Source organism: Pongo abelii, chromosome 3 (genome assembly GCF_028885655.2).
Source record: "Pongo abelii isolate AG06213 chromosome 3, NHGRI_mPonAbe1-v2.0_pri, whole genome shotgun sequence".
Lineage (NCBI taxonomy): Eukaryota > Metazoa > Chordata > Mammalia > Primates > Hominidae > Pongo > Pongo abelii.
The window spans coordinates 161,378,504-161,404,760 of NC_071988.2; the positions used below are offsets into that span (position 1 = coordinate 161,378,504).

The window sequence follows — 26,257 nt, forward strand, 5'->3', positions numbered from 1 at the left end:
TTTTCACCATCCTTGAAATTCTCCCATTAACCACAGCTTTGAGTTTTCAACTGCTCTTTGTCCTTAAATCTTCAGATTCCCTCCTTTGAATGGGATAGGTAGAGTAGATTGGAAGAAATATATTCCGAGGCTCTCTAATAGTTTCTGGATGATTACCCTTCATGAAAATAACCTCACAGATAAGTAATTACGATTTTTCAGCCCATTTCTATAAACTAGGTAAGTAAACTTTTTTTCTAGTGAACATAACTTGGTATATTAGTGACTGTAGAAAGTCTTTCTACAGCAGCAGGAATTATATCAAGGCTTTTGCAAATTCCTGGCAACTCCGGGAATGTTTAAGTTCTACTACTCATCTGTTCTGACTACATTTTCATTTCATCTGATGGAATAAGCAGTTCATCTCCTTTCCTAGAACTTTTAGTGCTCTACTGTCCCCCTCACTTTAGTTAAGGTCTGCCATGTCCTCCTCTCCGACAGTCCTTGACTTTCCCAATGGCATATTCATCTGCTCAAACAGATGTCACTGCAAAACAAAACAAGCTTTTAACAAAAAGCAATGTTTGCATATTTGGGGCTTTTTGTATGACAATATTGCACGTTTCCTCAGAAGAATTCACGGAGATTCTTTAAGGTTGGGGGTTTAATCTATTGATATTTTCCTTAGGTAGACAAAGACAACCTCTAAGCGCGCTCCGTTAATCTTTAACCACTACATCATCGTCACCCAGGCACTAAGACATAACTAGGGCATAATGAGTTTTATTTCCACCAGACGCGCCTAGTAACTACCAGGTTCCACGCTCCCAGGTGGCCGACATGTGTTGTGCTCTACTGTTTGGGCTGGGGATATTAGCCCAACAAACTCTGGCCACAAGGATCACGCGGATATTCTTGGGGACTTGGGGATGCCCAGCGAAATGAGCTGTGCCTAGGCCTCGAACTCTCCCCTGCTCTCCGGTGGGCAGCCTCGAACTCCAGCCTGCTCTCCGGCAGCCCACAGCAATGCGCCTGCCAAGACCTTAGGCTGCAAAACTCAGCGCGGCCCAGAGCTCGCCTCCAAGTGCGCCGCGCACAGGGCAGGCTTTTGGCGATGACTCGCGTCCCACCCATCTAGCCCTGCCCGCTGTCCCAACTCCCGCAGTTCACAGAGGCGGCGGCGGTGAGCGCAGCCGATGCCACATCCCCAGCGGCAAGCTGAGGGAACCTGTCTCCTCTCTGGGGCGACCAAACGATACGTCGATGCCGGAACCGACCCGACGCCGGAGCCCGGCGACGTCCTTACCGTCGCTCTCCAGGTACACGCCCCCGTCAAAGGCGGCTCTGCGGCCCTCTCGCGAGAGAGCGCCCGTGGTACCTCCTTCCTCTCAGTTGTCTGTCTCTCCCCGCCTCCGGAGTGATTGCGCGGCTTCCTCCAGAGGGCGGGAACCTTGGACGTGGCGGGGCTGGGTCAGCCAGGGCGCTGGGCCTGGGACGCTCGGCTCAGCCTCTCTGCAGGCTGGCCTTCCGCGCTGCAGTGAAGCCCCCGACAGGCCCCACGCCTGCCCAGGTACACCGGCGCCAGCCCGAGTGACGCCTGGCGTGTGGCCGCGGGTAGGCGGCTCAGTGCGGCGGGGCGGGCGGGTGCCACACCTGTGCGGGCGGGGGCGGGGCGGGAAGGTGCGCAGGCGCGCTCGGGGCTGGTGGGCGGTGGCTCCTGGGAAGTTGCGCAACCGAACTGGCCGGCTAGGCGCGCGCGCTTGCGGTGGCGTAATCTCTCAGCCTTTCTGTGTCTGCTTTCCTCCGCTTCAGTTTGGGGCGGGTCGGGGGAATGGCTGAGGAGATGGAGTCGTCGCTCGAGGCAAGCTTTTCGTCCAGCGGGGCAGTGTCAGGGGCCTCAGGGTTTTTGCCTCCTGCCCGCTCCCGCATCTTCAAGATAATCGTGATCGGCGACTCCAATGTGGGCAAGACATGCCTGACCTACCGCTTCTGCGCTGGCCGCTTCCCCGACCGCACCGAGGCCACGATAGGGGTGGATTTCCGAGAACGAGCGGTGGAGATTGATGGGGAGCGCATCAAGGTGAGCGGATGGGGGACTGTTGGGGAGGACAGGATGACAGGTGTCCCAACCCCACCTTGGGCTGGTCGCTGGCCCTGTGCACGGTGTGTGTGCGCTCCATTTTTTTCTTACGCTGATGAGATTGGAGTTGGGGATTGGAAGGATTCATATACTGCAAACTTCTAAGGCACTGTTTCTCAGAAATGGTGTGCATGCGATTTACCTGGGGATCTTGTTTTTGAAAATGCAGGTTATGATTTAATAATCTCGCTGATGCAGGTGCAGCTAGTCCGTGGACCACACTTTGAGTTCAGGAGTGTAGGACTTATCTACCGACCCATTGACCGTGTGTCGTGTGCTGGGAGTCAGTCAAATATGAACGGAGGAAAAACAGTGAAATTGCGCGAGAATGGAAAATTCATTTAATCAGTAATAGTTATGAAACATTCATTCGAGCAGTGCCTTAGGTGTTTGTGGAAGTAAAGCCCATTGCCTTTGAGGAAGCACTTAGGTATTCTCTTGCATACAGTTTTGCTGTAGTGGTTTCTGTATGATACTGATTTTAGAAAAATCTATTTTCCTGCAGAAACATTCTATATGTGATAGTTCCTACTCAGGTTGCCAAAAGCATTTCTCATGATGCCACCTCAGACACACTCCCAATTCTTTATTCCCTTTAAGTCGTTATTTTTGGTCCCTGGGACTGGGGACGCTGAGTGACAGTAATAGTGGAGAAGGTAGTATAGGCCCCAGGGCAGGTTTGAGATTCTGAGGGGTTGCAATCTAACAGTGGAATGAGGATCAATGACAAGGCTTAGGCCTCTTGATGGTATAAACCTTAGACACACCTTCATAGCAAGTCACCACTAAATGCCACCTGTTGATGCCACTCCTTAAAACATAGGTGGAACTACCTTGCCTTATACTACTGCTTTAAATCAGCGGTCGTCTTTATCTCAGTCTCTTGGTGGGGATGGGGAGTGGTGGGAGAACAGGTTTGCTTCAGACATTCCTACCCTCGTATCTTAGAGGCAAGAACAATTTATTTTTCAGTTCCCTAATCATCGCCCCCTACCCCAACGGGTTATACTGCTAGTGATGGTAGAGGTGAAGTAAGCTGGGTTAAAAGAAATTAACCTTTCTTTGGTGCTTTTGTCTTTTAATTTTTCACATTAGTATTTCATGTCCCATATGAGCTCTCAGTGGTGGTTTTGGGGGTGCTTTGTATTAGGGAGTTTAGAAAGATTCGTATACTTGCAGAAGAAAAGATAGAATAAAAGACTAAACATTTTCCACCAGAGTTAGGTTTGGCCCAGAAGCCTTTGGGGTGAAAAATAATGGAGCTTCTGAAGTTCCAAGGGAGTTAAGTTTGGGAGAAGCAGGAATCTGGGAAGTACGTGGGGTTTGGAGCCCAACTAACCTGGATTCAAATCTGAACCTACGAAAGGATAGGGATAGGCTGTGTGTCCTTACTAGGGTGACCAACTTTGCCCAAGACTGTCCAGGTTTTAAAACTGGGTCTCACATCCCGGGGACCCCCTGTTTTGGGCACACCAAAATAGTTGGTCACCCTGGACCTTAGGCAGATTCTTTAACCTCTCAGAGTCTGTTTTTTTCTTCCGAAAAACTGGGATCATAATACCTTATCAGGCTGCTGTGAGGATCAGATGAGGACATATATGAAGCACCTGGTTCATAGTTGGTGCCTTTAAAAAGATTCTTTGTTTTTCCTGGTGGCTTAACATTATTTTTCCTGTTTGCCACCATTAGTTCTGCAGTTGTACACCCAAAGTTGAAAGCAGAGATAGTGGAGGGCATAGGGCTAAGGGGAGAGAAATTTAAAAAACAAAACAAAAACAAAAACGAAGTAGGAAATTCTTTCAAAAGTGGAGAGAATGAGTGTGGAGGAGGAGTTGGGATTTGAGGGCCCTTTATCTCTTCCTGGGTTGCCGTTTATACTTAAAGATAACATGAATCAGGTGCAAATTTAAGAGATAATAGTATTGAAAAAATATAAAGCATATGCAGCGTATAAAGTCAATTACCTAACTACTGAGGTGAGTGCTGGCAGTGATAAATAAGACAGAACCACAGGTATGACCAATCTGGGAGCACAGAGTTGATAATTCTGGTTGGGAAGAGCAAGGAGAAAATATTTTTTGGGGAGATTATTGCTACTGAACTTTAGCCTAACTTGTTATATTGATGTGGACTTGGATATTGAGAATATTTTTCTTCTAAGGCCCTAGCCGTTGATTTGTGCCACCAATGGTGAGACTTGAGAGAGATTTTTATTGTGGTTGAAATGACTACAGACGTGTTCAGAGGTTTCTATAGTGGGAAAAGATATAGCTATGTTGGGCATTTTTTTAAAACCACAGAGCTTAAAAAAAAAAGTGCCCTTTTTTTCTAAAACTGAAAAGTGATATAAAGAGCTTTATTCTATGTGCTGCTTCTGCTGCTTTTTGGTTAACCTGTAATACATCTTGAGTGCTGCTGAAATGTTCATATTATGTCTTTGGAAAATTGTAGCCTGATCTAAAGTGACATTTTTCCTAATTTTTCATCTTAAAGCTGGAAAGCTCTATGTTACTTTACTAGTAAAATGCCATTCTAGACATTATTTCTTTGATAAAAATGAGATATTGTGTTAAATGTTTTGATAATTGTGGACTAGAAAATTTTCAGAAAGCATGACTTAACAACAGTGCCCTTTCAGAATCCGTTAAAATGTTTTATGAAATATAAGAAAGCCTGTGTCTGCTAATCCATTCCTAAGCAGTATGTGCAGGTAATTGAAAGAGGAAAATCTTGTTTGCAAAATTTTGGAAGTCGAATAAAATTATAAAATTAAATTCCTTAAATAAAAATACATTCGGCTTTTAAATTGAGACTCCTAACTCTAATCCTTATGCTCCTTCCTCGTGTGTGTGTTCCCTTCATGACTAATTGTATTCCTTTAGCACAGTCATTTTCCAGTGGCAGACACACCAACCCATTAAAGCTTGGTGTTGTATTTAATCCGGCCTCCCATTAGAGGTCAGCAGTTCCTACTTGAACATTTTAGTAGCTTACTTTTTTGTAGCGGTAGAAATGAAATGTTCCCATGTTAAGTGCAAAATGTTAATATTAACTAAAGGAAATAATCAGGACCTCTCCCCACACTGGTAAAACAAATATTTAATGAGTAATTGCTGGAAAGAAGACATTTTGATAAGCACAGAGAATTATGATACGGCACAAGGGTCAGCAAACTATGCTTGAGGGCCAAAAATGGTCTTTTGCCTGTTTTTACATGGCCACAATCTAAGAATGATTTTTTACATTTTTTAATGTTTAGGGAAAATATCAAGATTTCATGACACATGAAAATCATATGAAATTCAAAATTCACCTAGGTTGTACTACTTTAATCCTTCTTACTCTCACCCCTCTCCTTTGCTCTCTGAGTCCAATTGGTTTTCCACCTGCACACATTCTGTTAACTGTCTTGTCTTCAAAATTCTAGTTCAAGTCCTTTTTTTAACCTCTCTTTGAACTGTTGCAGCAGCTTAACAGTTACAGCAGCTCAACTAATCTCCCAGTCCTCAATTAATCTATTTTGTACATTGTTGCCAAAATGCCAGGTTAATGTTGTACTTAAAGATTTATCTCCCCTAACTCAAGTGCCCTGGGTGGTTCTCCATTATATTATAAAGTTCCACCTGGGTGTTGTGGCTTGTGCCTGTAGTCCCAGCTACTCCTGAGGCTGAGGTGGGAGCATTGCTTGAGGCCAGGAGCTCAAGGGTAATGATCGAGCCACTCCAGCAGAGCCAGACCCTGTCTCTGTCTCTCTCTTTTTTTTAAACGCGTTTATTTTAGGTTTGGGGGTACATGTGCAGGTTTGTTGTATAGTTAAACGTGTCACAGGGGTTTAGTGTACAGATTATTTAGTCACCCACATATTTTGTAACCCACGTATTAAGCATAGTACCCAATAGGTATTTTTTCTGATCTTCCTCCTCCCACCTTCCACCCTTCAGGAGGCTCCAGTGTGTGTTCCTGTCTTTGTGTCCGTGTGGTATTTGGTTTTCTGTTCCTGCATTAGTTTGCTTAGGATAATAGCCTCCGGCTCCATGTTCCTGCAAAGGACATGATCTTGTTCTTTTTATGGCTGCATAGTGTTCCATGGTATGTGTATACCACATTGTCTTTATCCTGTCTACCATTGATGGGCATTTAAGCTGATTCCATGTCTTTGCTATGGTAAATAGTGCTGTAGTGAACATATATGTGTAGATGTCTTTATGACAGAATGATTTATGTTCCTTCGAGTGTATACCCAATAATGGGATTGCTGGAGCAAATGATAATTCTGTTTTTAGCTCTTTGAGGAATCACACCACTTTCCACAAGGGATGAACTAATTTACACTCCCACCAGCAGTGTATAAGTGTTGTCTTTTCTCTGCAACTTTGCCAGCATATGTTATTTTTTGACTTTTTAATAATAGCCCTTCTGACTGGTGTGAGATAGTATCTCATTGTGATTTTTGATTTACATTTCTCTAATGATTAGTGATGTTGAGCATTTTTTCATATACTTTTTGGCCACAGATATGTCTTCTTTTGAAATGTGCATATTAATGTCCTTTGCCCTCTTCTTAATGGGGTTGTTTCTATTAGGAACAAATCCCATCTCAAAAAAAAAAGAAAAAAAAAAAAAAACTTCCAGCCAGCCAGATTCCAGTGACTCACACCTGTAATCCCAGCACTTTGGGAGGCCAAAGATCACTTGAGCCCAGGAATTCAAGACCAGCCTGGGCAACATAGTGAAGCCCCATCTTTACCAAAAATTTAAAACAATTAGCCAAGTACGGTGGCATGTACCTGTAGTCCCCGCTGCTCAGGAGGTGAGGCAGGAGGATTGCTTGAGCCCAGGAGTTGGAGGTTGTAGTAAGCCATGATCACACCATTGCTCTCCAGCCTGGGCAAGAGAATGAGACCCTGTCTCTTAAAAACAAAAAAAGAGTCTCCTCACACCTTCAGTCAGCTTCCTTCTATGAACTCTTTTAGCGCCTTACCTGAACCTTTAGATGATGTCTATCTCATTGCATACATACCTGTCTTACCTCCCTTACTAAGTTTTATTCAGGGCAGGATCCATGTCTGGTAATTCCATAGACTTCTTCCAGTGTCTAGTTCGGTTCTTTTTTTTTTTCTTTTGAGACAAAGTGTTGCTCTGTTGCCCAGGCTGGAGTGCAGTGGCATGGTCTCAGCTCACTGCAACCTCCGCCTTCAGGTTTCAAGCAATTCTCCTGCCTCAGCCTCCCAAGTAGCTGGGATTACAGGCGCCTGCCACCACACCCAGCTAATTTTTTGTATTTTAGTAGAGACGGGGTTTCACCATGTTGGCCAGGGTGGTCTCGAACTCCTGACCTTGTGATCTGCCTGCCTCGGCCTCCCAAAGCACTGGGATTACAGGCGTAAGCCACCGCGTCCGGCCTAGTTCTTAAACCACATAGTAAGTACTCAGGGAAAAGTGTTGAATATATAGAGGCAGAGAGATCAGTTGGTAGGGTGCTCTGGAAATCCAGAATTGAGGTGATAAGGGAAAATAAAGGGGTGATAAAAGAGGTATTTTGAAGATAAAGCCAAAGGCTTCAATAACTGGCTTTTGGTGATGAGAAAGAAGAGGACTAGATGAGTGAGGCTGTGAGTCTGGGTGACAGGAGGTAGGTAGTGGAGCTAAGGGAGACTACATGGAAGATTGAATTTGGACAGGCTCTGTAACATTATGATTTAGTCATGTGTTTATTGAGATGATCCTATATTCAAATGGAAATATCTGATTGGCAGCTACAAATACCGGATTGGCACACAGGAGAAATAATTATGCACATGAAGTTGAAGTTTGGAAGCACAGATAGAACAAAATGTAGCTAACGTGCCTAGAGAGAATAGTAGAAATTTTGTTAAATTTTTTTATAGCATGATGAAGATGACATTCAGTGAATGCTGTATAAATATAAAATATAAATTGGGTTACTAATTATTGTTCTGTGTTGATCTTCATTAAAAGTAAATTAATGTTTATAAGTCAAAAAATATTTTATATGAAGTCACCTTATACCCTACCTTAAAACAGAATCAAATTGATACTTTATTTCTTAAAATGTGGTGTTGGTGGTTGGAGAGATACCAAACTGGTTCTCTTGATTTGATTTGATTTGCATTGAAATTCAGTGAATGAGAATATGCGCAGTTAAGGTATCCTAAGAATGCTCAAGAATCTTGTGATCCCTTAGCTCAGAAACTTTTGGGCAGTTTCTGGTCTGAAAAAGACTTTGAATTGCTGGGGTTTGGTCCTGAGGCTGGCATGGTGTAAGTAATATACATTTTCACAGACCCAAGCTTTCCTACTATCTGAAGGATCCCAGGAACCAGGTCAGAATTCCTGTTGTTCTTCCAGTCTGATTTCAGAAGCCTATGATTCTCTTCTGTCACTTCTTACGAAGATGGCAGCATTGGTGTGTATATTCAGAGGTGGTGAGAAGAGAATTACTTACTTCTCTGTAATCAGTGGTCAAGATCTCTTGCTTTGGAGACTGTGTGAGGACTCTAAGAAAATTAGTTTAAGCAGAAAGGGAATTTATTGTTTCATATAACTAAAAAGCCTAGAAGTAAATTTCTCTGCCAGTTCCAACTACAGCCCTACATGCCCATTCCTAAACTATGGTAGGAAACGGAGTGTGGGGGTGCGATGCTCTGATTGGTCAGACGTAGGTCACACGCCCTCCCTGGGAGCCAATGGTTCATGTGAATGGAAAGCAGGGGAGGGCCAATTCCCAAGGAAAATAGGGTGCTATTAATAGAAGGGAGAATGAGGGTTAGGCTGGAGAAAACAACATGCATTCTCTACAGAATCAGGTAGTCCGGGTTTAAATTCTGGCCTTCAGACTTACTCGTTTTGTGGCCTTGGGTGAATTACTTAAACCTCAGGTTCCTCATCTGAAGATTGGGTAATTATTACATAGGGTTGCATATATTAAATAAGGGCATGTAAAGGACTTAGCAGAGTTCCTGGAGTGTACGTGGAATGTGCTAAGCCCCAAATCAATATTAATAGTTTAAGAGTAAATGCTTATTCCTTCAGGAGAGAGATGGTAATGGGAGGAAAAAAAGGCAGTGAAAGAATAGGGAGAGAGGATGGATAACTAAGATTACCGTTCCAAATTGTGTGTATTTTTTCCTCTAAGGTGATAACTAATGCTTTCTCTCACTGCTTGCTCTCTTCCTTATCACCATTATTATTCTGTAATTAAATCCTTTCTTTAAAAAAAATTTTGACCAGGCATGGTGGCTCACGCCTGTCATCGCTTGAACCTGGGAGGCAGAGGTTGCAATGAGCTGACATCGTGCCACTGCACTCCAGCCTGGGTGACAGAGCAAGACTCCATCTCAAACAAAATAATTTCATATATACGTATAATTCCTTTATATAATACTTCATGAATCTCTACTTTAAATTCCAATATCAAGTTTTAACAAAAATGGCAACCTAGCTACTGCTAAATACTAATAGTAGATTCTTGTTGTTGATGACAGCTCTTTTTTTTTTTTTTTTTTTTTTTGACGGAGTCTTACTCTGTCGCCCAGGCTGGAGTGCAGTGGTGCAATCTGGGCTCACTGCAAGCTCCGCCTCCCGGGTTCACGCCATTCTCCTGCCTCAGCCTACCGAGTAGCTGGGACTACAGGTGCCTGCCACCACGCCCGGCTAACTTTTTGTATTTTTAGTAGAGACGGGGTTTCACTGTGTTAGCCAGGATGGTCTCGATCTCCTGACCTCATGATCTGCCTGCCTCGGCCTCCCAAAGTTGTGGAATTACAGGCGTGAGCCACCGCACCCGGCCATGACAGCTCTTTTGGTAGTTTTATTATCCAAAATGAGAAATGATCTGACTTTAAATTGATTTAATACTCTTTTTGCTTGACCTAAAATGTTAAAGGTTTTAATCCAAATTTTCCATCCCTGATTAGCTATCAAATTTCCTTTTCCCCTATTCTTTCAAAGAACACATTTTTATTATTTCATGTAAAAGACCATCTATATAAGAACTACATAAGAGCTTCTGTTAACAATTTAAGTTGTAAAACAACGTCATAACTGGTATTAGTAACATCTCAAGAGAACTCTTTGCTTTTTGTATGTGGAGTAGAAATGTGTGCGTCTGGTGTACACAATCAAATGGCAAATCTTCGAAATAAATTTTAGCTTTCTGGAGTCTCTCTCAACCTCTACTGCTTTTGAGTGCTGCCAATTCATATATTGGTCTGTGTTCACTTAAACCCTGTTAAAATTTTAAAATAAATAAATTTTAGCTTCCTAAGAAGACAAGTAACAAATTTTTGTGACTATTTGAAAGGAATACTGCCTTTAAAATGAAGAATTTGGGCCGGGCACCATGGCTCATGCATGTAATCTCAGCACTTTGGGAGGCTGATCAGTTGAGTCAAGGAATTCAAGACCAGCCTGGGTAACATGGAGAAATCCCATCTCTGCAAAAAACACAAAAATTAACTGGGTATGATGACACACTCCTGTAGTCGCAGCTACTCAGGAGGCTGAAGTGGGAGGATTACTTGAGCATGGGAGATGGAGGTTGCAGTGAGCCAAGATTGTGCCACTGTACTCCAGCCTGGCGAGAGTGAGACCTGTCATAAAAAATAATAATAATTTTTTTTGAGATGGAGTCTCTGTCGCCCAGGCTGGAGTGCAGTGGTGCAATGTCAGTTCACCGCAACCTCTGCCTCCCAGGTTCAAGCCTATTAAAGGCGTGTGCCACCACGCCTGGCTAATTTTTTTGTATTCTTAGTAGAGACGGGGTTTCACCATGTTGGCCAGGCTGGTCTTGAACTCCTGACCTCAAGTGATCCACCCACCTTGGCCTCCCAAAGTGCTGGGATCCACCCACCTTGGCCTCCCAAAGTGCTGGCCTCCCAAAGTGGTGGCCTCCCAAAGTGAGCCACCACGCCTGGCCAAGTATATATTATGTTATCTTTATAATGTTTAAAATGGCAATAAGATTGATGTGAGCACATATTAGCCATTTTTCCTAAGATATTTGAGTATTAAATTGGGAAAAATTTATCTGAAAATATTTCCTAATTTAACATTTACCAGATGAAAGCATCTCACTTCCTTGGGTCCAAAAGTGTCATTTTCTCTTCTTTTTTAAACATCATGAACCATTCCACTCATAGCTAAGCCTCAAGAGTTTTCTAGGCTTTGCTTTTCACCTAGTGTGTGTCTGTCTGTCTCCTTCAAAGTTTTCTGTAGCCTTTTATGGCCAACAGTTTTTAATCAGTTGTCTTGTCGTGTATTGGCTGGGTCTCTCGCTGCTCCTTTCCTGTCTCCTTGCCTTCTCATCTCAGTGTGCAGGCCTGGAAGGCAGCAGGCAGCAGTAGCTCTAAGCCTTCCCATCATTTAGTTATTCCATGAGAGAAATTTTGAAGCTTCTTTTTAAATATTCCTTTGTAAATGCCTCATTAATTATTAGTTACGTTTGTGGCTTTACAGTAAAGTGTAGAGTTATTTCAGGCTGGGCCTGATGGCTCATGCCTATAATCCCAAAGCTTTGGAAGGCCAAGGTGGGAGGATCACTTGAGCCCAGGAGTTTGAGACCAGCCTGGGCAACATAGTGTGACCCCCCCCCCCCCCCCCCACACACACACCATCTCTACAAAATATTAAAAACTTAGCTGGGTCTGGTGACACGTGCCTGTGGTCCCAGCTACTCAGGAGGCTGAGGCAGGAAGATTGAGCCTGGTAGGTGGAGGCTGCAATGATCCATGATTGTGCCACTGCATTCCAGCCTGGAGGGGCTGAGTGAGACCCCGTCTCAAAAAATAAAAATAAAAAAGGAGTAATTTCGTACCCCTGTGTTCTGGAAGACTTGATATGATTAGAAAGCATAAAATTTTGAACAGGATTGATGGGAAGAGGAATACTGTTTTTTGTTTTTTGTTTTTTTTATTATACTTTAAGTTCTAGGGTACTCAATGTGCAGGTTTGTTACATATGTATACATGTGCCATGTTGGTGTGCTGCACCCATTAACTCGTCATTTACATTAGGTATTTCTTCTAATGCTGTCCCTCCCTCCTCCCCCAACCCCATGACAGGCCCTGGTGTGTGATGTTCTCCGCCCTGTGTCCAAGTGTTCTCATTGTTCAATTCCCACCTATGAGTGAGAACATGCGGTGTTTGGTTTTCTGTCCTTGTGATAGTTTGCTCAGAATGATGGTTTCCAGCTTCATCTGTGTCCCTACAAAGGACATGAACTCATCCTTTTTTATGGCTGCATAGTATTCCATGGTGTATATGTGCCACATTTTCTTAATCCAGTCTACCATTGGTGTACATTCGGGTTGGTTCCAAGTCTTTGCTATTGTGAATAGTGCTGCAATAAACATATGTGTGCATGTGTCTTTATAGTAGCATGATTTATAATCCTTTGGGTATATACCCAGTAATGAGATCACTGGGTCAAATGGTATTTCTAGTTCTAGATCCTTGAGGAATTGCCACACTGTCTTCTACAATGGTTGAAGTAGTTTACAGTCCCACCAACGGTATAAAAGTGTTCTATTTCTCCACATCTTCTCCAGCACCTGTTGTTTCCTGACTTTTTAGTGATCACCATTCTAACTGGTGTGAGATGGTATCTCATTGTGGTTTTGATTTGCATTTCTCTGATGGCCAGTGATGATGAGCATTTTTTCATGTGTCTGTTGGCTGCATAAATATCTTCTTTTGAAAAGTGTCTGTTCATATCCTTTGCCCACTTTTTGATGGGGTTGTTTGATTTTTTCTTGTAAATTTGTTTAAGTTCTTTGTAGATTCTGGATATTAGCCCTTTGCCAGATGGGTAGATTGCAAAAATTTTCCCTCATTTTGTAAGTTGCCTGTTCACTCTGATGGTAGTTTCTTTTGCTGTGCAGAAGCTCTTTAGTTTAATTAGATCCCATTTGTCTATTTTGGCTTTTGTTGCCATTGCTTTTGGTGTTTTAGACATGAAGTCCTTGCCCATGCCTATGTCCTGAATGGTATTGCCTAGGTTTTCTTCTAGCGTTTTTATGGTTTTAGGTCTAACATTTAAGTCTTTAATCCATCTTGAATTAATTTTTGTATAAGGTGTAAGGAAGGGATCCAGTTTCAGCTTTCTACATATGGCTAGCCAGTTTTCCCAGCACCATTTATTAAATAGGGAATGGGAAGAGGAATATTGTTTAGTCAGTCTCATCTAAAAACAAAGGGTTTTCTTAGGATTAAACTTCTTCTTTTTTTTTTTTTTTTTGGAGACAAGGATTCACTCTGTTGCCCAGGCTGGAGTGCAGTGGCATGATTATGGCTCACTGCAGCCTTGATCTCCTGAGCTCAAGCAATCCTCCCGCCTCAGCCTCCCAAGTAACTGGAAGCACAGGTGCATGCCACCACTCCCAGCTCACTTTTTTTTTTTTTTTTTAGGAGGCAAGGTCTCACTGGTAGAAACAAGGTAGAGACAAGGTCTCATTGTGTTGCCCAAGCTGGTAGAGACAGGGTCTCACTGTGTTGCCCAAGCTGGTTTCAAACTCCTGAGCTCAAGTAATCCTCCCACCTCAGGCTCCCTAAGTGTTGGGATTACAGGTGTGAGTCATTGCACCCGGCCTGGGGTTAACATTTATCATTACCGCTTACATTTGTTGAGGACATCCACAGTTCTTTGAGGCAGGTCTAAATTCTGCGTAATCGTTTTTTTTTTAGTTTGTTTTTATAAATGACATACATGTTTGTTAAGGAAAATAGAAAAGTAGAAATAAAGGGAGAAATTACCTTGGAGACAACCATTGTTAATATTTTAGTATATTTCCTTTTTGTGTGCTTTTTATTTTTTATCTTGTGAATATAATTTGCTTAAAACATTATAAGTCATTTTTCACTGATGAAGTGATGCTTGAACATCTAAGTTACAGAAAATGTTATTAGAAGAAAAAAATCAGCTCTAGTTCCCTTGGATAGCTTTTATATAGGTCATCCAATTTATTACCAAAATATCTTTCTAAATGCTAAAGATAGAATTTCAAGGGTCTTTTCCTTTCTTTTTTTTGAGACATAGTCTTGTTCTGTCACCCAGGCTGGAGTGCAGTGGCGCGATCTCAGCTCACTGCAACCTCTGCCTCCTGGGTTCAAGCGATTCTCATGCCTCAGACTCCCAAGTAGCTGGGACTACAGGTGCATGCCACCATGCCCTGCTAATTTTTTGTATTTTTGGTAGAGACGGGGTTTTGCCCTGTTGGCCAGGCTGGTCTTGAACTCCTGAGCTCAGATAATCTGCCCACCTCGGCCTCCCAAAGTGCTGGGATTACAGGCGTGAGCCACCATGCCTGGCCTCAGATATATTTTATTTGCAGATATTTTCTCCCATTCTGTGAGTTGTCTCTTCACTTTGATAGTGTCCTTAGAAGCACAAACTTTTTTCTTTTTTTTTTTTTTTGAGGCAGGGTCTTGATCTGTCACCCAGACTGGAGTGCAGTGGCATGATCTCAGCTCACTGCAGCCTCAGTCTCCCAGGCTCAAATGATCCTCCCACCTCAACCCCCCCAAGTAGCTGGGACTATGGGCACCTGCCACCACACCTGGCTAATTTTTGTATTATTAGTAGAGATGCGGTTTCACCATGTTGGCCAGGCTGGTCATGAACTCCTGGACTCACGTGATCCACCTGCTTTGGCCTCCCAAAGTTCTGGAATTACAGGGATGAGCCACTGTGCCTGGCCCTCTGCCGCACGCCTCTTCCCCCAACCGGCGCTTTTTTTTTTTTTTTTTTTTTTAAGAGACAGGGTCTTCCTATGTTGTTCCGACTGGTCTTTTTTTTTTTTTTTTTTTTTAATGGAACAAAATTTTGATTTCTTTTTTTTTTAATTTTTAGAAGTTTTTGTGGATACATAGTAGGTGTATATATTTATGGGGTACATTATATGTTTTGATGCAGGCATGCAATGTGAAATAAGCACGTCATGGAGAATGGGGTATTCATCCCCTCAACTATTTATCCTTTGAGTTACAAACAATTCAGGCCAGGTGCAGTGGGTCATGCCTGTAATCTCAGCACTTTGGGAGGCTGAAGCAGGCAGGTCCCTTGAGCTGAGGAGTTCAGAGCAGCCTGGCCAACACGGCGAAAACCCATCTCTACAAAAAAATAAAAAAATTAGCCGGGTATGTTGGCTTGCACCTGTAGTCCCAGCTACTCAGGTGGCTGAGGCAGGAGGATTCCTTGAGCCCAGGAGGTTGAGGCAGCAGTGAGCTGAGATCGTGCTGCTGCACTCCAGCCTGGGCAACAGAGCAATGTCCTGTCTCAAAAAAAAAAAGCCAATTACATTATTTAAGTTATTTAAAAATATACAATTATTATTGACTATAGTCACCCTATTGCCTATCAAATAGTAGGTCTTATTCATTCTTTCTGGTTTTTTTTGTACCCGCTAACCATCCCCATCTCCCCTACCCCGAAGCCCCACTACCCTTCCCCAGCCTCTGGTAACCATCCTTCAACTCTCTCTGTCCATGAGGTCAATTGATTTGATTTTTGGATCCCACAAATAAGTGAGAACATGTGATGTTTGTCTCTCTGTGTCTGGCTTATTTCATTTAACATAATGATCTCCAGTTCCATCTATGTTGTTGGAAATGACTGGATCTCGTTGTTTGTTATGAATGAATAGTACTCCATTGTGCATATGTACCACATTTTCTTTATACATTCATCTGTTGATGGACATTTAGGTTGCTTCCAGATCTTAGCTATTATAAATAGTGCTGCAAAAAACATAAGAGTCCAGATATCTCTTTGATATACTAATTTCCTTTCTTTGGGGTATCTACCCAGCAGTGGGATTGCTGGATCATATGGTAGCTCCATTTTGAATTTTTTGAGGAACCTCCAAACTGTTCTTCATGGTGGTTGTACTAATTTACATTCCCACCAACAGTGTATGAGGGTTCCCTTTTCTCTACATCCTCCCCAGCATTTGTCATTGCCTGTCTTTTAGATACAAGCCATTGTGACTGGGATGAGATGATATCTCATGATAGTTTTGATTTGCATCTCTCTGATGATTGTTGATGTTGAGCACCTTCTCATATACTTGTTTGCCATTTGTATGTCTTCTTTTGAGAAATGTCTATTCAAATCTTTTGCCCATTTTTTATTAGATTATTAGATTTTTTGCTGTAGTATTTGAGCTTCTACTATATTCTGGTTATTAATCCCTTATCAGAGGGGTAGTTTGCAAATATTTTCTTCCATTCTGTGGGTTGTCTCTTCACTTTTTTGTTTCCTTTGCTGCGCAGCAGCTTTTTAACTTGATGTGATTCCATTGTCCATGTTTGCTTTGGTTGTCTGTACTTGGGGGGTAATGCTTAAGAACTCTTTGCCCAGACCAGTGTCCTGAAGATTTTCCCCAATATTTTCTTGTAGTTCATAGTTTGAGGTCTTAGATTTAAGCCTTTAATGCATTTTGATTTGATTTTTGTATATGGCAAGAGATGGGGGTCTAGTTTCATTCTTTTACATGTGGATACCCAGTTTGCCAGCACTGTTTATTGAAGAGACTGTCTTTTCCCCAGTGTATGTTCTTGGCAGCTTTGTCAAAAATGAGTTCACTGTAGGTGTGTGGATTTGTGTGTGCATTCTCTATTCTGTTGCATTGGTCTGTATGTCTGTTTTTATGCCAGTACCATGCTGTTTTGGTTACTACAGATCTGAAATACAATTTGAAGTTAGGTAATGTGATTCCTACAGTTTTGTTCCTTTTGCTTAGGAGAGCTTGAGTTATTCTGGGTCTTTTGTGGTTCCATATAAATTTTGGGATTGTTTTTTCTCTTTCTGTGAAGAATGTCACTGGTATTTTAATAGAGATTGCATTGAATCTGTAAATTAATTTTGTACTATGGACATTTTTTAGCAATATTGATTTTTGCAGTCATTGACATGGAATATTTTTCCATTTTTGTTTGTGTACGTTTTAATTTCTTTCATCGGTGTTTTATAGTTTTCATTGTAGAGATCTTTAACTTCTTTGGTTAATCCCTAGATATTTAATTTTACTTCTGTTATTTTGTTATTTGTTTTCTGGTTGTTTGTGGTCTTCTCTTCTTTCTTTCCTTCCTGTCTTCTTCGAGTGAAGGTAATTTTCTCCTGTGATATGATTTAGTTTCTTGCTTTTTATTGTTTGTGTGTCCATTGTATATTTTTTTGGCTTGAGGTTACCATGATGCTTGCAAATACTATCTTGTAACCCATTATTTTAACCTGATATATTAGTCCATTTTTACACTATATATTACACATTATATTACACTATAATGTGTAATATACACTATATAATACACTATATTTTATATAATACATATATAATATAGTGTATTATATAATGCACTATAAATACACTATAATACACTATATAATACACTATATAATACACATTATATTAGACCTGAGACTGGGCAATTTAAAAAAGAAAGAAGTTTACTGGACTTACAGTTCCATGTGGCTGGGGAGGCCTTACAATCAAGGCAGAAGGTGAAAGGCATGTCTCACATGGCAGCAGACAAGAGAAGAGAGCTTGTGCAGGGAAACTCCCCTTTTTAAAACCGTCAGATCTCTTGAGACTTACTGTCATGAGAACAGCATGGGAAATACCTGCCCCCATGATTCAGTTACCTCTCACAGGGTCCCTCCCACAACTCGTGGGAATTCAAGATGAGATTTGGGTGGGGACATAGCCAAACCATATCACCTGATAACAAGTTAACACTCTTTACATAAACAAACAAAAAACTAATAGAAACTGTATGCCTTAACTTCATTCTCCCCACTTTTTAACTTTTTCTTGTTTCTATTTATATCTTATTGTATTGATTATGTCTTGAAAAGTCATCGTAGTTATTATTTTTGATTGGTTCATCATTTAGTCTTTCTACTTAGAATAAGAGTAGTTTATACACCACAGTTGCAGTGTTATAATATTCTGTATTTTTCTGTGTACTTATTATTACCAGTGAATTTTGTATCTTTGGGTGATTATGTATTGCTCGTTAATGTCCTTTTCTTTCTGATTGAAGTGCTGCCTTTAGCATTTCTTGTAGCAGAAGTATGGTATTGATCAAACCCTTCAGCTTTTGTTTGGGAAAGTCTTTATTTCTCCTTCATGTTTGAATGATATTTTTGCCAGATATACCATTCTAGGATAAAAGGTTTTTTTCTTCAGCACTTGGAAATATATCATGCCACTCTCTCCTGGCCTGTAAGGTTTCCACTGAAACATCTGCTGCCAGACCTGTTGGAGCTCCATTGTATGTTATTTGTTTCTTTTCTCTTGCTGCTTTTAGAATCCTTTCTTTATTCTTGACCTTTGGGAGTTTGATTATTAAATGCCTTCAGGTAGTCTTCTTTGGGTTAAATCTGTTTGGTGTTCTATAACTTTCTTATACTTGAATATTGATACCTTCTTCTAGGTTTGGGAAGTTTTCTGTATTATCCCTTTAAATAAACTTTCTATCTCTGTCTCTTTCTCTACCTTCTCTTTAAAGCCAGTAGCTCTTAGATTTGTCCTTTTGAGGCTATTTTCTAGATCCTGTAGGCATGCTTCCTTGTTTTTTATTCTTTTTTCTTTTATCTCCTCTGTGTATTTTCAGTTAGCCTGTCTTCAAGCTTGCGTATTCTTTCTTCTGCTTGATCAATTCTGCTGTTAAAGGACTCTGATGCATTCTTCAAGAATCTCTTTGTTGAATTTATCTGGTAGTATTCTGAATTCCTTCTCTGTGTTATCTTGAGTTTCTTTAAAACAGCTATTTTGAATTCTCTTCTGAAAGGTCACATATGTGTTTCTCCAGGATTGGTCCCTGTTGCCTTATTTAGTTCATTCATTTGGTGAGGTCATGTTTTCCTGGATGGTGCTGATGTTAGTAGATATTCTTCTGTGTATGGACATTGAAGGATTAGGTGTTTATTGTGGTCTTCACTGTCTGGGCTTATTTGTAGCTGTCCTTCTTGGGAAGGCTTTTCAGACATTTGAAAGGACTTGAGTGTTGTGATCTAAGCTGTATCTGCCTTAGGGATTACCCTAAGCCCAGTAACACTGTGGTTCTTGCAGACTTGTAGAGGTACCACCTTGATGGTCTTAGACAAGATCCAGGAGAATTCTCTGTATTACCAGGCAGAGATGCGTGCTTCCTTCCCTTACTGTCTTCCAAACATACAGAGTCTCTCTTTCTCTCTCTCTGTTCTGAGCCACCTAATACTGAGAGTGGAGTGACACAAGCACCCCTGTGACCACTACCACTATGACTCACTAGGTCAAAGTCCCCTTTACTTTTGCCTCTGCACTAGGTCTAGACTGCATTAGACCTGAAGCCAGCATAGCACTGTTTCTCACCCAAGGCCTGCTGTAACCACTCCCTGGCTACTGCCTATGTTCACTCAAGGCCCTAGGACTCTACAATCAGCAGGTGGCAAAGCCAGCCAGGCCTGTGTCCTTCTCTTCAGGGTGGCAAGTTTCCCTAAGCCTTGGGTTGGTCCAGAAGTGCCTTCCAGGAGTCAGGGACTAGAGTTAAAAATCTTAGAAGTCTACTTGGTGTTCTGTTGTACTGTGGCTGAGCTGGCACTCAAACTGCATGACACAGTCCTTCCCACTCTTCCCTCCCCTTTCCAAAGACAGAGGAGCTTCCCACTTATAGCCACTGCCACTCCAGGCCATGAGGAGTACTACCAGACTACCACCAATGTTCCCTTAAGGCCCAAGGGCTCTTAAGTCCCCTTGTCATGAATGCTGCCAGGCCTGGGCTTCACCCTTCAGAGTAGTGGGGTACCCTCTGGCCCAGGGCAGGTCCAAAAATGCTGTCCAAAAGTCAAGTCCTGAAATCTGGGACCCCCAAGGGCCCCCCTGTGGCCATGCTGGTACCTAAGGTACAAGACAAAGTCCCCTTTACTTTTGCCTCTGCTTTTCTCAAGCAGGAGTTTTGCCCTATAGCCGCCACAGCTAATTATGTGCTGAGTCTCATTTGCAGTCAGCAAGTCTCAGAGGTTCACCCAAGGCTGTCAGTGTAGTGCCTGGGTATGCCAGCTGGTTTTTCAGGGCCCAAGGGCTCTTCAGTTAGCAGTGATGAATGCTGCCAGGACTGGGTTTTTTCCTTCAAGGCAGCAGGTTCCCTTCTTCCCAAGGTATATCTAGAAATGTCATCTGGGAGGTAAGTCCTGGAATGAGGGCCTCACAACTCTGACCAGTGTCCTATCCTGCTGTGGCTGAGCTGGTATCTAAGATCAGGACAGTGTCCTCCCCACTATTCCCTCTCCTGTCCTCTCCTCTCCTCAAATGGAAGGAAGTGGTCTTTTTTGGAGCTGTGAGCTGTGCAGCCTGGGGTTAGGGGAGGGGTGATGGCAGCACTCCCTTGGCTGCCCCAGCTGGAGTCTTAGTATGTCTCCTGTCTGCCCCAGCCCACTGTCTCTGGGCCTAGTTTAGCACTCGGAGTTGCCTCAGAGTTGCAATGCTTGTGGCCTAGACTGCCTTTCAAGTTTACTTGGAGACACAGAGGGCAAGGTTTGTGGGAACTCATGTTTGGACTGCTGGGATTGGTGGTTCCCCTCTGGCTGGGGCTGGGTTAAGTGTTCCCTCTGTGGGTAGACATCAGCTGAGTTTGGTCTGGTTTTCCTTTTTGCTCTAACAGGGCAGAACTGAGTTCAGTGCCTCTCAATTGCTGTGTTCTCCTTTTCCCAGTGCCCAGAGAAGCTCTCTGTACCACACTGCTGCTGCTGGGGGTGCGGGGGGTGGGTGTTGGCAATTCAGGACTGTTTTTTCTATCTCTTCAGTTTCTCTTTCAGTAATATGAAGTTAAAACTAGGTACTATGAGTGCTCACCTGATTTTTGGTTCTTATGAAGTTTTTTTTTTTTTTTTTTTTTTTCTGTGTAGATAGTTATTAACTTGGTGTCCTTGCAGGGCAGTTGGGGGCATGATAGGTGGAGCTTTCTATTCTGCCATCTTGCTCCACCCTCCAATTTTATTTGTTCAGGCTGGTCTTAAACTCCTGGGTTCAAGTGACCCTGATGCCTTGGACTCCCAGAGTGCTGAGCTACTGCATCTGGCTGCACAAATATTTTTAATTTTGATGAAGTTCAGTTTATTTTTTTCTTTGATTGCTTTTGCTTTAGGTATCATATCTAAGAAACCATTGCCTAATCCAAGGTTACAAAGAGTTAAAATTTTGGCTCTTAAATTTAGGTCTTTGATCCATTTTGAGTAAGTTTTTATATATGGTGTGAGGTAGGGATCCAGCCTCATTTTTTGCATGTTGTCCAGCCCATTTATTGAAATGACTAATCTTTCCTGCTGTTGAATTGTCTTGGTAATCTTGTTAAAAATCAGTTGACCATAGATACATGGGTTCATTTCTGGATCCACAGTTCTGTTCCATTGATTTCTGTGTCTGATCTTAGGCCAGTTTCACACAGTCTTGATTACTGTAGCTTTGTAGTAAGTTTTGACATCTATAGTTTTAAGCATTTTAATTGTATGTTGAGTGTTTTTATTCATGCTTTTTTTCTAGCCTTCTTAAGTTTTCAAGGGGGCCTGGATTTCATAGACATACACATACATGTATATGTTTGTTTGGAGGCTGGATTTCTTAACAACATCTTTCCTAGGTTTAATATTTTAAATTAGACTAGTGAAAGGTAAAGAGGGGTGTATAGTAACCAAATTTACAGGAATTAAATGCTTAACATGTTAACACCTGATATATTTTTTTCTTAACATTTTAAAATAAATTTTTGAGGTAAATTTTATTTAAACAAATTGGATTTACTGAAATTTAGAAAATCCTGTATGAAATATTTGTTCCAACACTTGTATTATAATTTAATTGTGAGGTAACTGGTATCATGAAGTCTGGATCCTATAGGTAACACTGAAAAGACATTATGGAAGGGAGAAATAAAAATATTTTAAGAGAAGAGATAATAAAGACAATGCAAGATGATTACATTTCTCGATATGTATAATTGGAATGAGATTTTCAGTTTTCCTCTTTTTCTTCCCATTTTTAGATCCAGCTGTGGGACACAGCAGGACAAGAACGATTCAGAAAGAGCATGGTTCAGCACTACTACAGAAATGTACATGCTGTTGTCTTCGTGTATGATATGACCAACATGGCTAGTTTTCATAGCCTACCATCTTGGATAGAAGAATGCAAACAACATTTGTTAGCCAGTGATATACCACGGATTCTTGTTGGAAATAAATGTGACTTGAGAAGTGCCATTCAGGTACCCACAGACTTGGCACAAAAATTTGCTGACACACACAGTATGCCTTTGTTTGAAACGTCTGCTAAAAACCCCAATGATAATGACCACGTGGAAGCTATATTTATGACCTTGGCTCATAAGCTTAAGAGCCACAAACCATTAATGCTTAGTCAACCCCCTGATAATGGAATTATCCTGAAGCCTGAACCAAAGCCTGCAATGACTTGCTGGTGCTAAATAACAGTCTATATTATCTAATTTTGACTAAAGAAATACTTTTGAAGTATGACAGTAATAAGTAATAAGATTTAATCTCAACTATAATGGGTCATCTTGACACTTTGCTGTTTGTCATTGTCACGCTTTTGTATTTTGTATCTACTTAAGTTTGTCACTGTGACAACACAGGAAAAGTTGGTTTTCAGGTGAGATTGAAAATGAAGCAAAGATAGGATGAATCTGAACATCTCTCCATCTAGAGCCCAATGAAGGAAGCTTCAAGTGAGAACATGATGGAATTAAAAGAATCAGTAACCATTCAATCTTTTGTCCTAGGATTGGAAAAAAAATGTTAAAGGTTTAGGACACACCTAATAGTATGTCCTTTCAATGGGAAGTGTTCTTAATAGGATAAAAACTGGTATTTGCCTCTCCCCAGAGTACTTTGTTTTTTGGTAGAGACGGGGTCTTGCTATGTTGCCCAGGCTGGCCTTGAGCTCCTGGACTCAAGCAATCCTCCCACCTCAGCCTCCCCAGTACCGGGACTCTAGGTACTCACCACTGCATCTGGCCTTTCTTTGTTTTATTAACATATTTAGTTTTGTTATTATTGGTATGTTTTAGAGCCAAGACTTTAGTTCCAGTGGGATAAGAAGGCATAGAATGTTTTCTGGTTCCCAGTCCATAAAGAATGACTTTTCCAAGAGTTCTAGATGTTTGATTTTCTACTTAATACTTATCAGATCTACAAAAATCATTATTATTTTTAAAAGAGTTATTTGAGTTTCTTTCTTTTTTTTTTTTTTTGAGATGGAGTCTCGCTCTGTCTCCAGGCTGGAGTGCAGTGGCACGATCTTGGCTCACTGCAACCTCCGCCTCTCAGGTTGAAGTGATTGTCCTGCCTCAGCCTCCCGAGTAGCTGGGATTACAGGCGTGCACTACCACGCCCAGCTGATTTTTGTATTTTTAGTATAGATGGGGTTTCACCATGTTGGCCAGGATGGTCTCGATCTCTTGACCTCATGATCCACCCACCTCAGCTTCCCAAAGTGCTGGGATTACGGGTGTGAGCCACTGCACCCAGCAGAGTTGCTTTCTTACTAAATCCTATTAAAATATGCACAAATAAGTCAGATTTTAAGGCAAATAAAGTGACATAAGGTGCTTTATTTTTATTTTAGTGTATTTAAACAGTGAAAAACTAACTGAAAGCATATGAAGAGTTGTAACTTGGGGGAAAATAGGTAAACATAGCTTCTAGCTAACACAGGAGACCTATTCTTAGCCTTTACTAATTTCAAGCAGTGTATCTGGTATGGTATCTCTTGCTCTCCCTTCAACTCCAATAAATTTAATGACTAAATGCCAAGTTAACAAATCAACTTCCATTTGGATTGTAGCTGTGAAGGCACAACTCTAATTGCTATTAGTCCACATGTATTTCTATAATAGTATTGTGTCGTATCAGTTTTTAAGATGTCTAAATTTTATGGTCACAACAAGTTATCCCTCCTCAGTATGAAAAATAAATTAGATATTGAAAAATGTCTATCCTTCAGTGATGGAAAGAATATTTCAAGAAGTTTTTTAACCTAAATACTTTTATTTTGAATTTAAGTCTTTGCACATAAAATATAGCAAGCTTACATATTAAACTATTTACGTAAATGGAATGTAAGCCATGACTTTAACTGAAGTGTTCACATTCACTAATTTTGATAGATTGCTGTCCTTATTAATTTTGGAGGAAATTAAGCCAAATGATTATTGTACTTACAATATTTTCAGAATGTGGGAAATCAATTAAAAATGTAATCTAATCTAGTTTAAGATTTTTGTTTAATCATCATGGTGGTCCTAACTGGATAATTTAAAGACAAAGTAATTCTATTAAATGAACTAACTGAAAATAATAATTATAGGAAGTGATTATTCCATTTTAAGTATTAGAGCTCAAATTGGCTTTATTTGCATTTAGGGAGATCATTTTTCTTAATCATGCTGGAATTAAAAACTAAAAATTGTTTTACTTGTATCGAAATTAACCTTGATTTATAACTATTTTTGTAATAAAACAATGACAGCTGTAGTAACTATGATGGGTGTAACAACTTTTTTTTAAAGAAGGGAATCTGTTTATCGCTTTTCAAAATATTTTCTAAAGTGGGGGAAGAAAGTTTATAGACTTTCCAAGCACATTTATGGTTTTTTATTACTGTTATTATGGTTTTAAAAAGAGTAACTTTATTTCTTTTTGTAAGGAATTAGTAGTATCATTTACAGTTCTGTGAAAGGACTTATTTTTTAACTTTAATATTTATTAGTTTTAAAATATTTGTATCTCATTTGTAACAATTTGTTTTAATTTTTTATATGTATGTTTTTATTTTTAAAAAACATACCAGTTGAATGGGGTTAAAGCTTTCAATATCTTAAAATATTTATAAAACATTTTCACTGTTGCAAAATCACTTCCAAAATGATAGCTACCTAACAACTAATTACTAATTTTTAAAGAACAAATCACACATTTTAAAAATCTGTAGAATTTATTTTAACTATGACATTTAATTGAAAATAAATAATTAAAATATCAGACATGTTTTGGAAAAGTCTTAATTTGAGAACATCAAAGGAAACTACCCCAGAATCTAATGTAGTTAGCTATTAATAACAATGCATTATTGGAAGTATATTGCAAATACATGTTTCCTCATGAAATCTAAATAATTTTGTTGTGGAATAGTGTCACTGGTACATTTCCCCCATGAAGTTCAATAAACCAGCTTAGCCACAAAGAAATTGTGTTTTATTTTCTTTGTTTGGTTACTGGGTAGAGTATAAAATAAAACAATCTTTTTCTCCTCCTGGTTTCCAGATAATATTATATATATGATACACTTTTAAAAACAACAAAATCCCCCAACCCATTGGAAATTTATTTTCTTGTATACATTTGAGGTTAAAGAACACTTCAGGAAAAAAACTCAACAAAGTATTAAAATTAGCTGATAGCATAGCTTTTGTATTTGTGTGGTTTAATAATCCAACTTGTTTTAGAATACTTCAGTGCAAAAAGCAAATGGTGCAAGAGGGGTTGATGTGTATTTAGACGTAAAAGCATTCAACAGAATGAATAACTATAGAAAGTATGAGAAAAGAGAACGAACTACGTCTCAGGTATAAGATTGCAGTTACTGATTTAGACCCCATAGGATTAGGGATGTGGGGGCCTCTGATATTGGTTCTGCTTCCCCTGGTCAGTTTATTTTACGTATAAGTTACCCTTGTTGTGTTCAAACACAAAATTGACATTATTCATGAAAGACTGCTTTCTTAATCAGATATTAAGACAAGAAGTTGGTCATGTATTTTGGGAGCACATTTGCTACAGCCTGTGTGGCAAGGGCGAATGCACTTGGTTTGTTGGAATAACCTGATTTATCAAACATTTATCAAGTATGGGTCTTGTGTTCTCTATTTGTGTTAGTGGAGCTACATAGACACTGTCCTTGAAGAACTTACAAAATAGTATGTGAACAAATAGGAATTCTACAATATAATGTGATTAGTGTAATCAAAGAAGCATATACAAAGGACAATGAGCACAGAAAATGGAGTGGTCTTTTGACTTGTATATGGGAGTAGTAGACAATCAAAAAGCTTCACAATGAG

General features: G+C 40.6%; 1 protein-coding gene across 1 annotated transcript; it reads left to right on the forward strand.

The window, feature by feature from the left end:
* Positions 1–1,791: 1,791 nt before the first annotated feature.
* Positions 1,792–25,384, forward strand: RAB33B (RAB33B, member RAS oncogene family; the record flags this gene model as incomplete). Its single annotated transcript, NM_001133162.1, is given in 2 exon segments — positions 1,792–2,059; positions 22,160–25,384. Coding segments are annotated over 2 exon segments (690 nt in total). The 3' UTR covers positions 22,601–25,384.
* Positions 25,385–26,257: the final 873 nt, after the last annotated feature.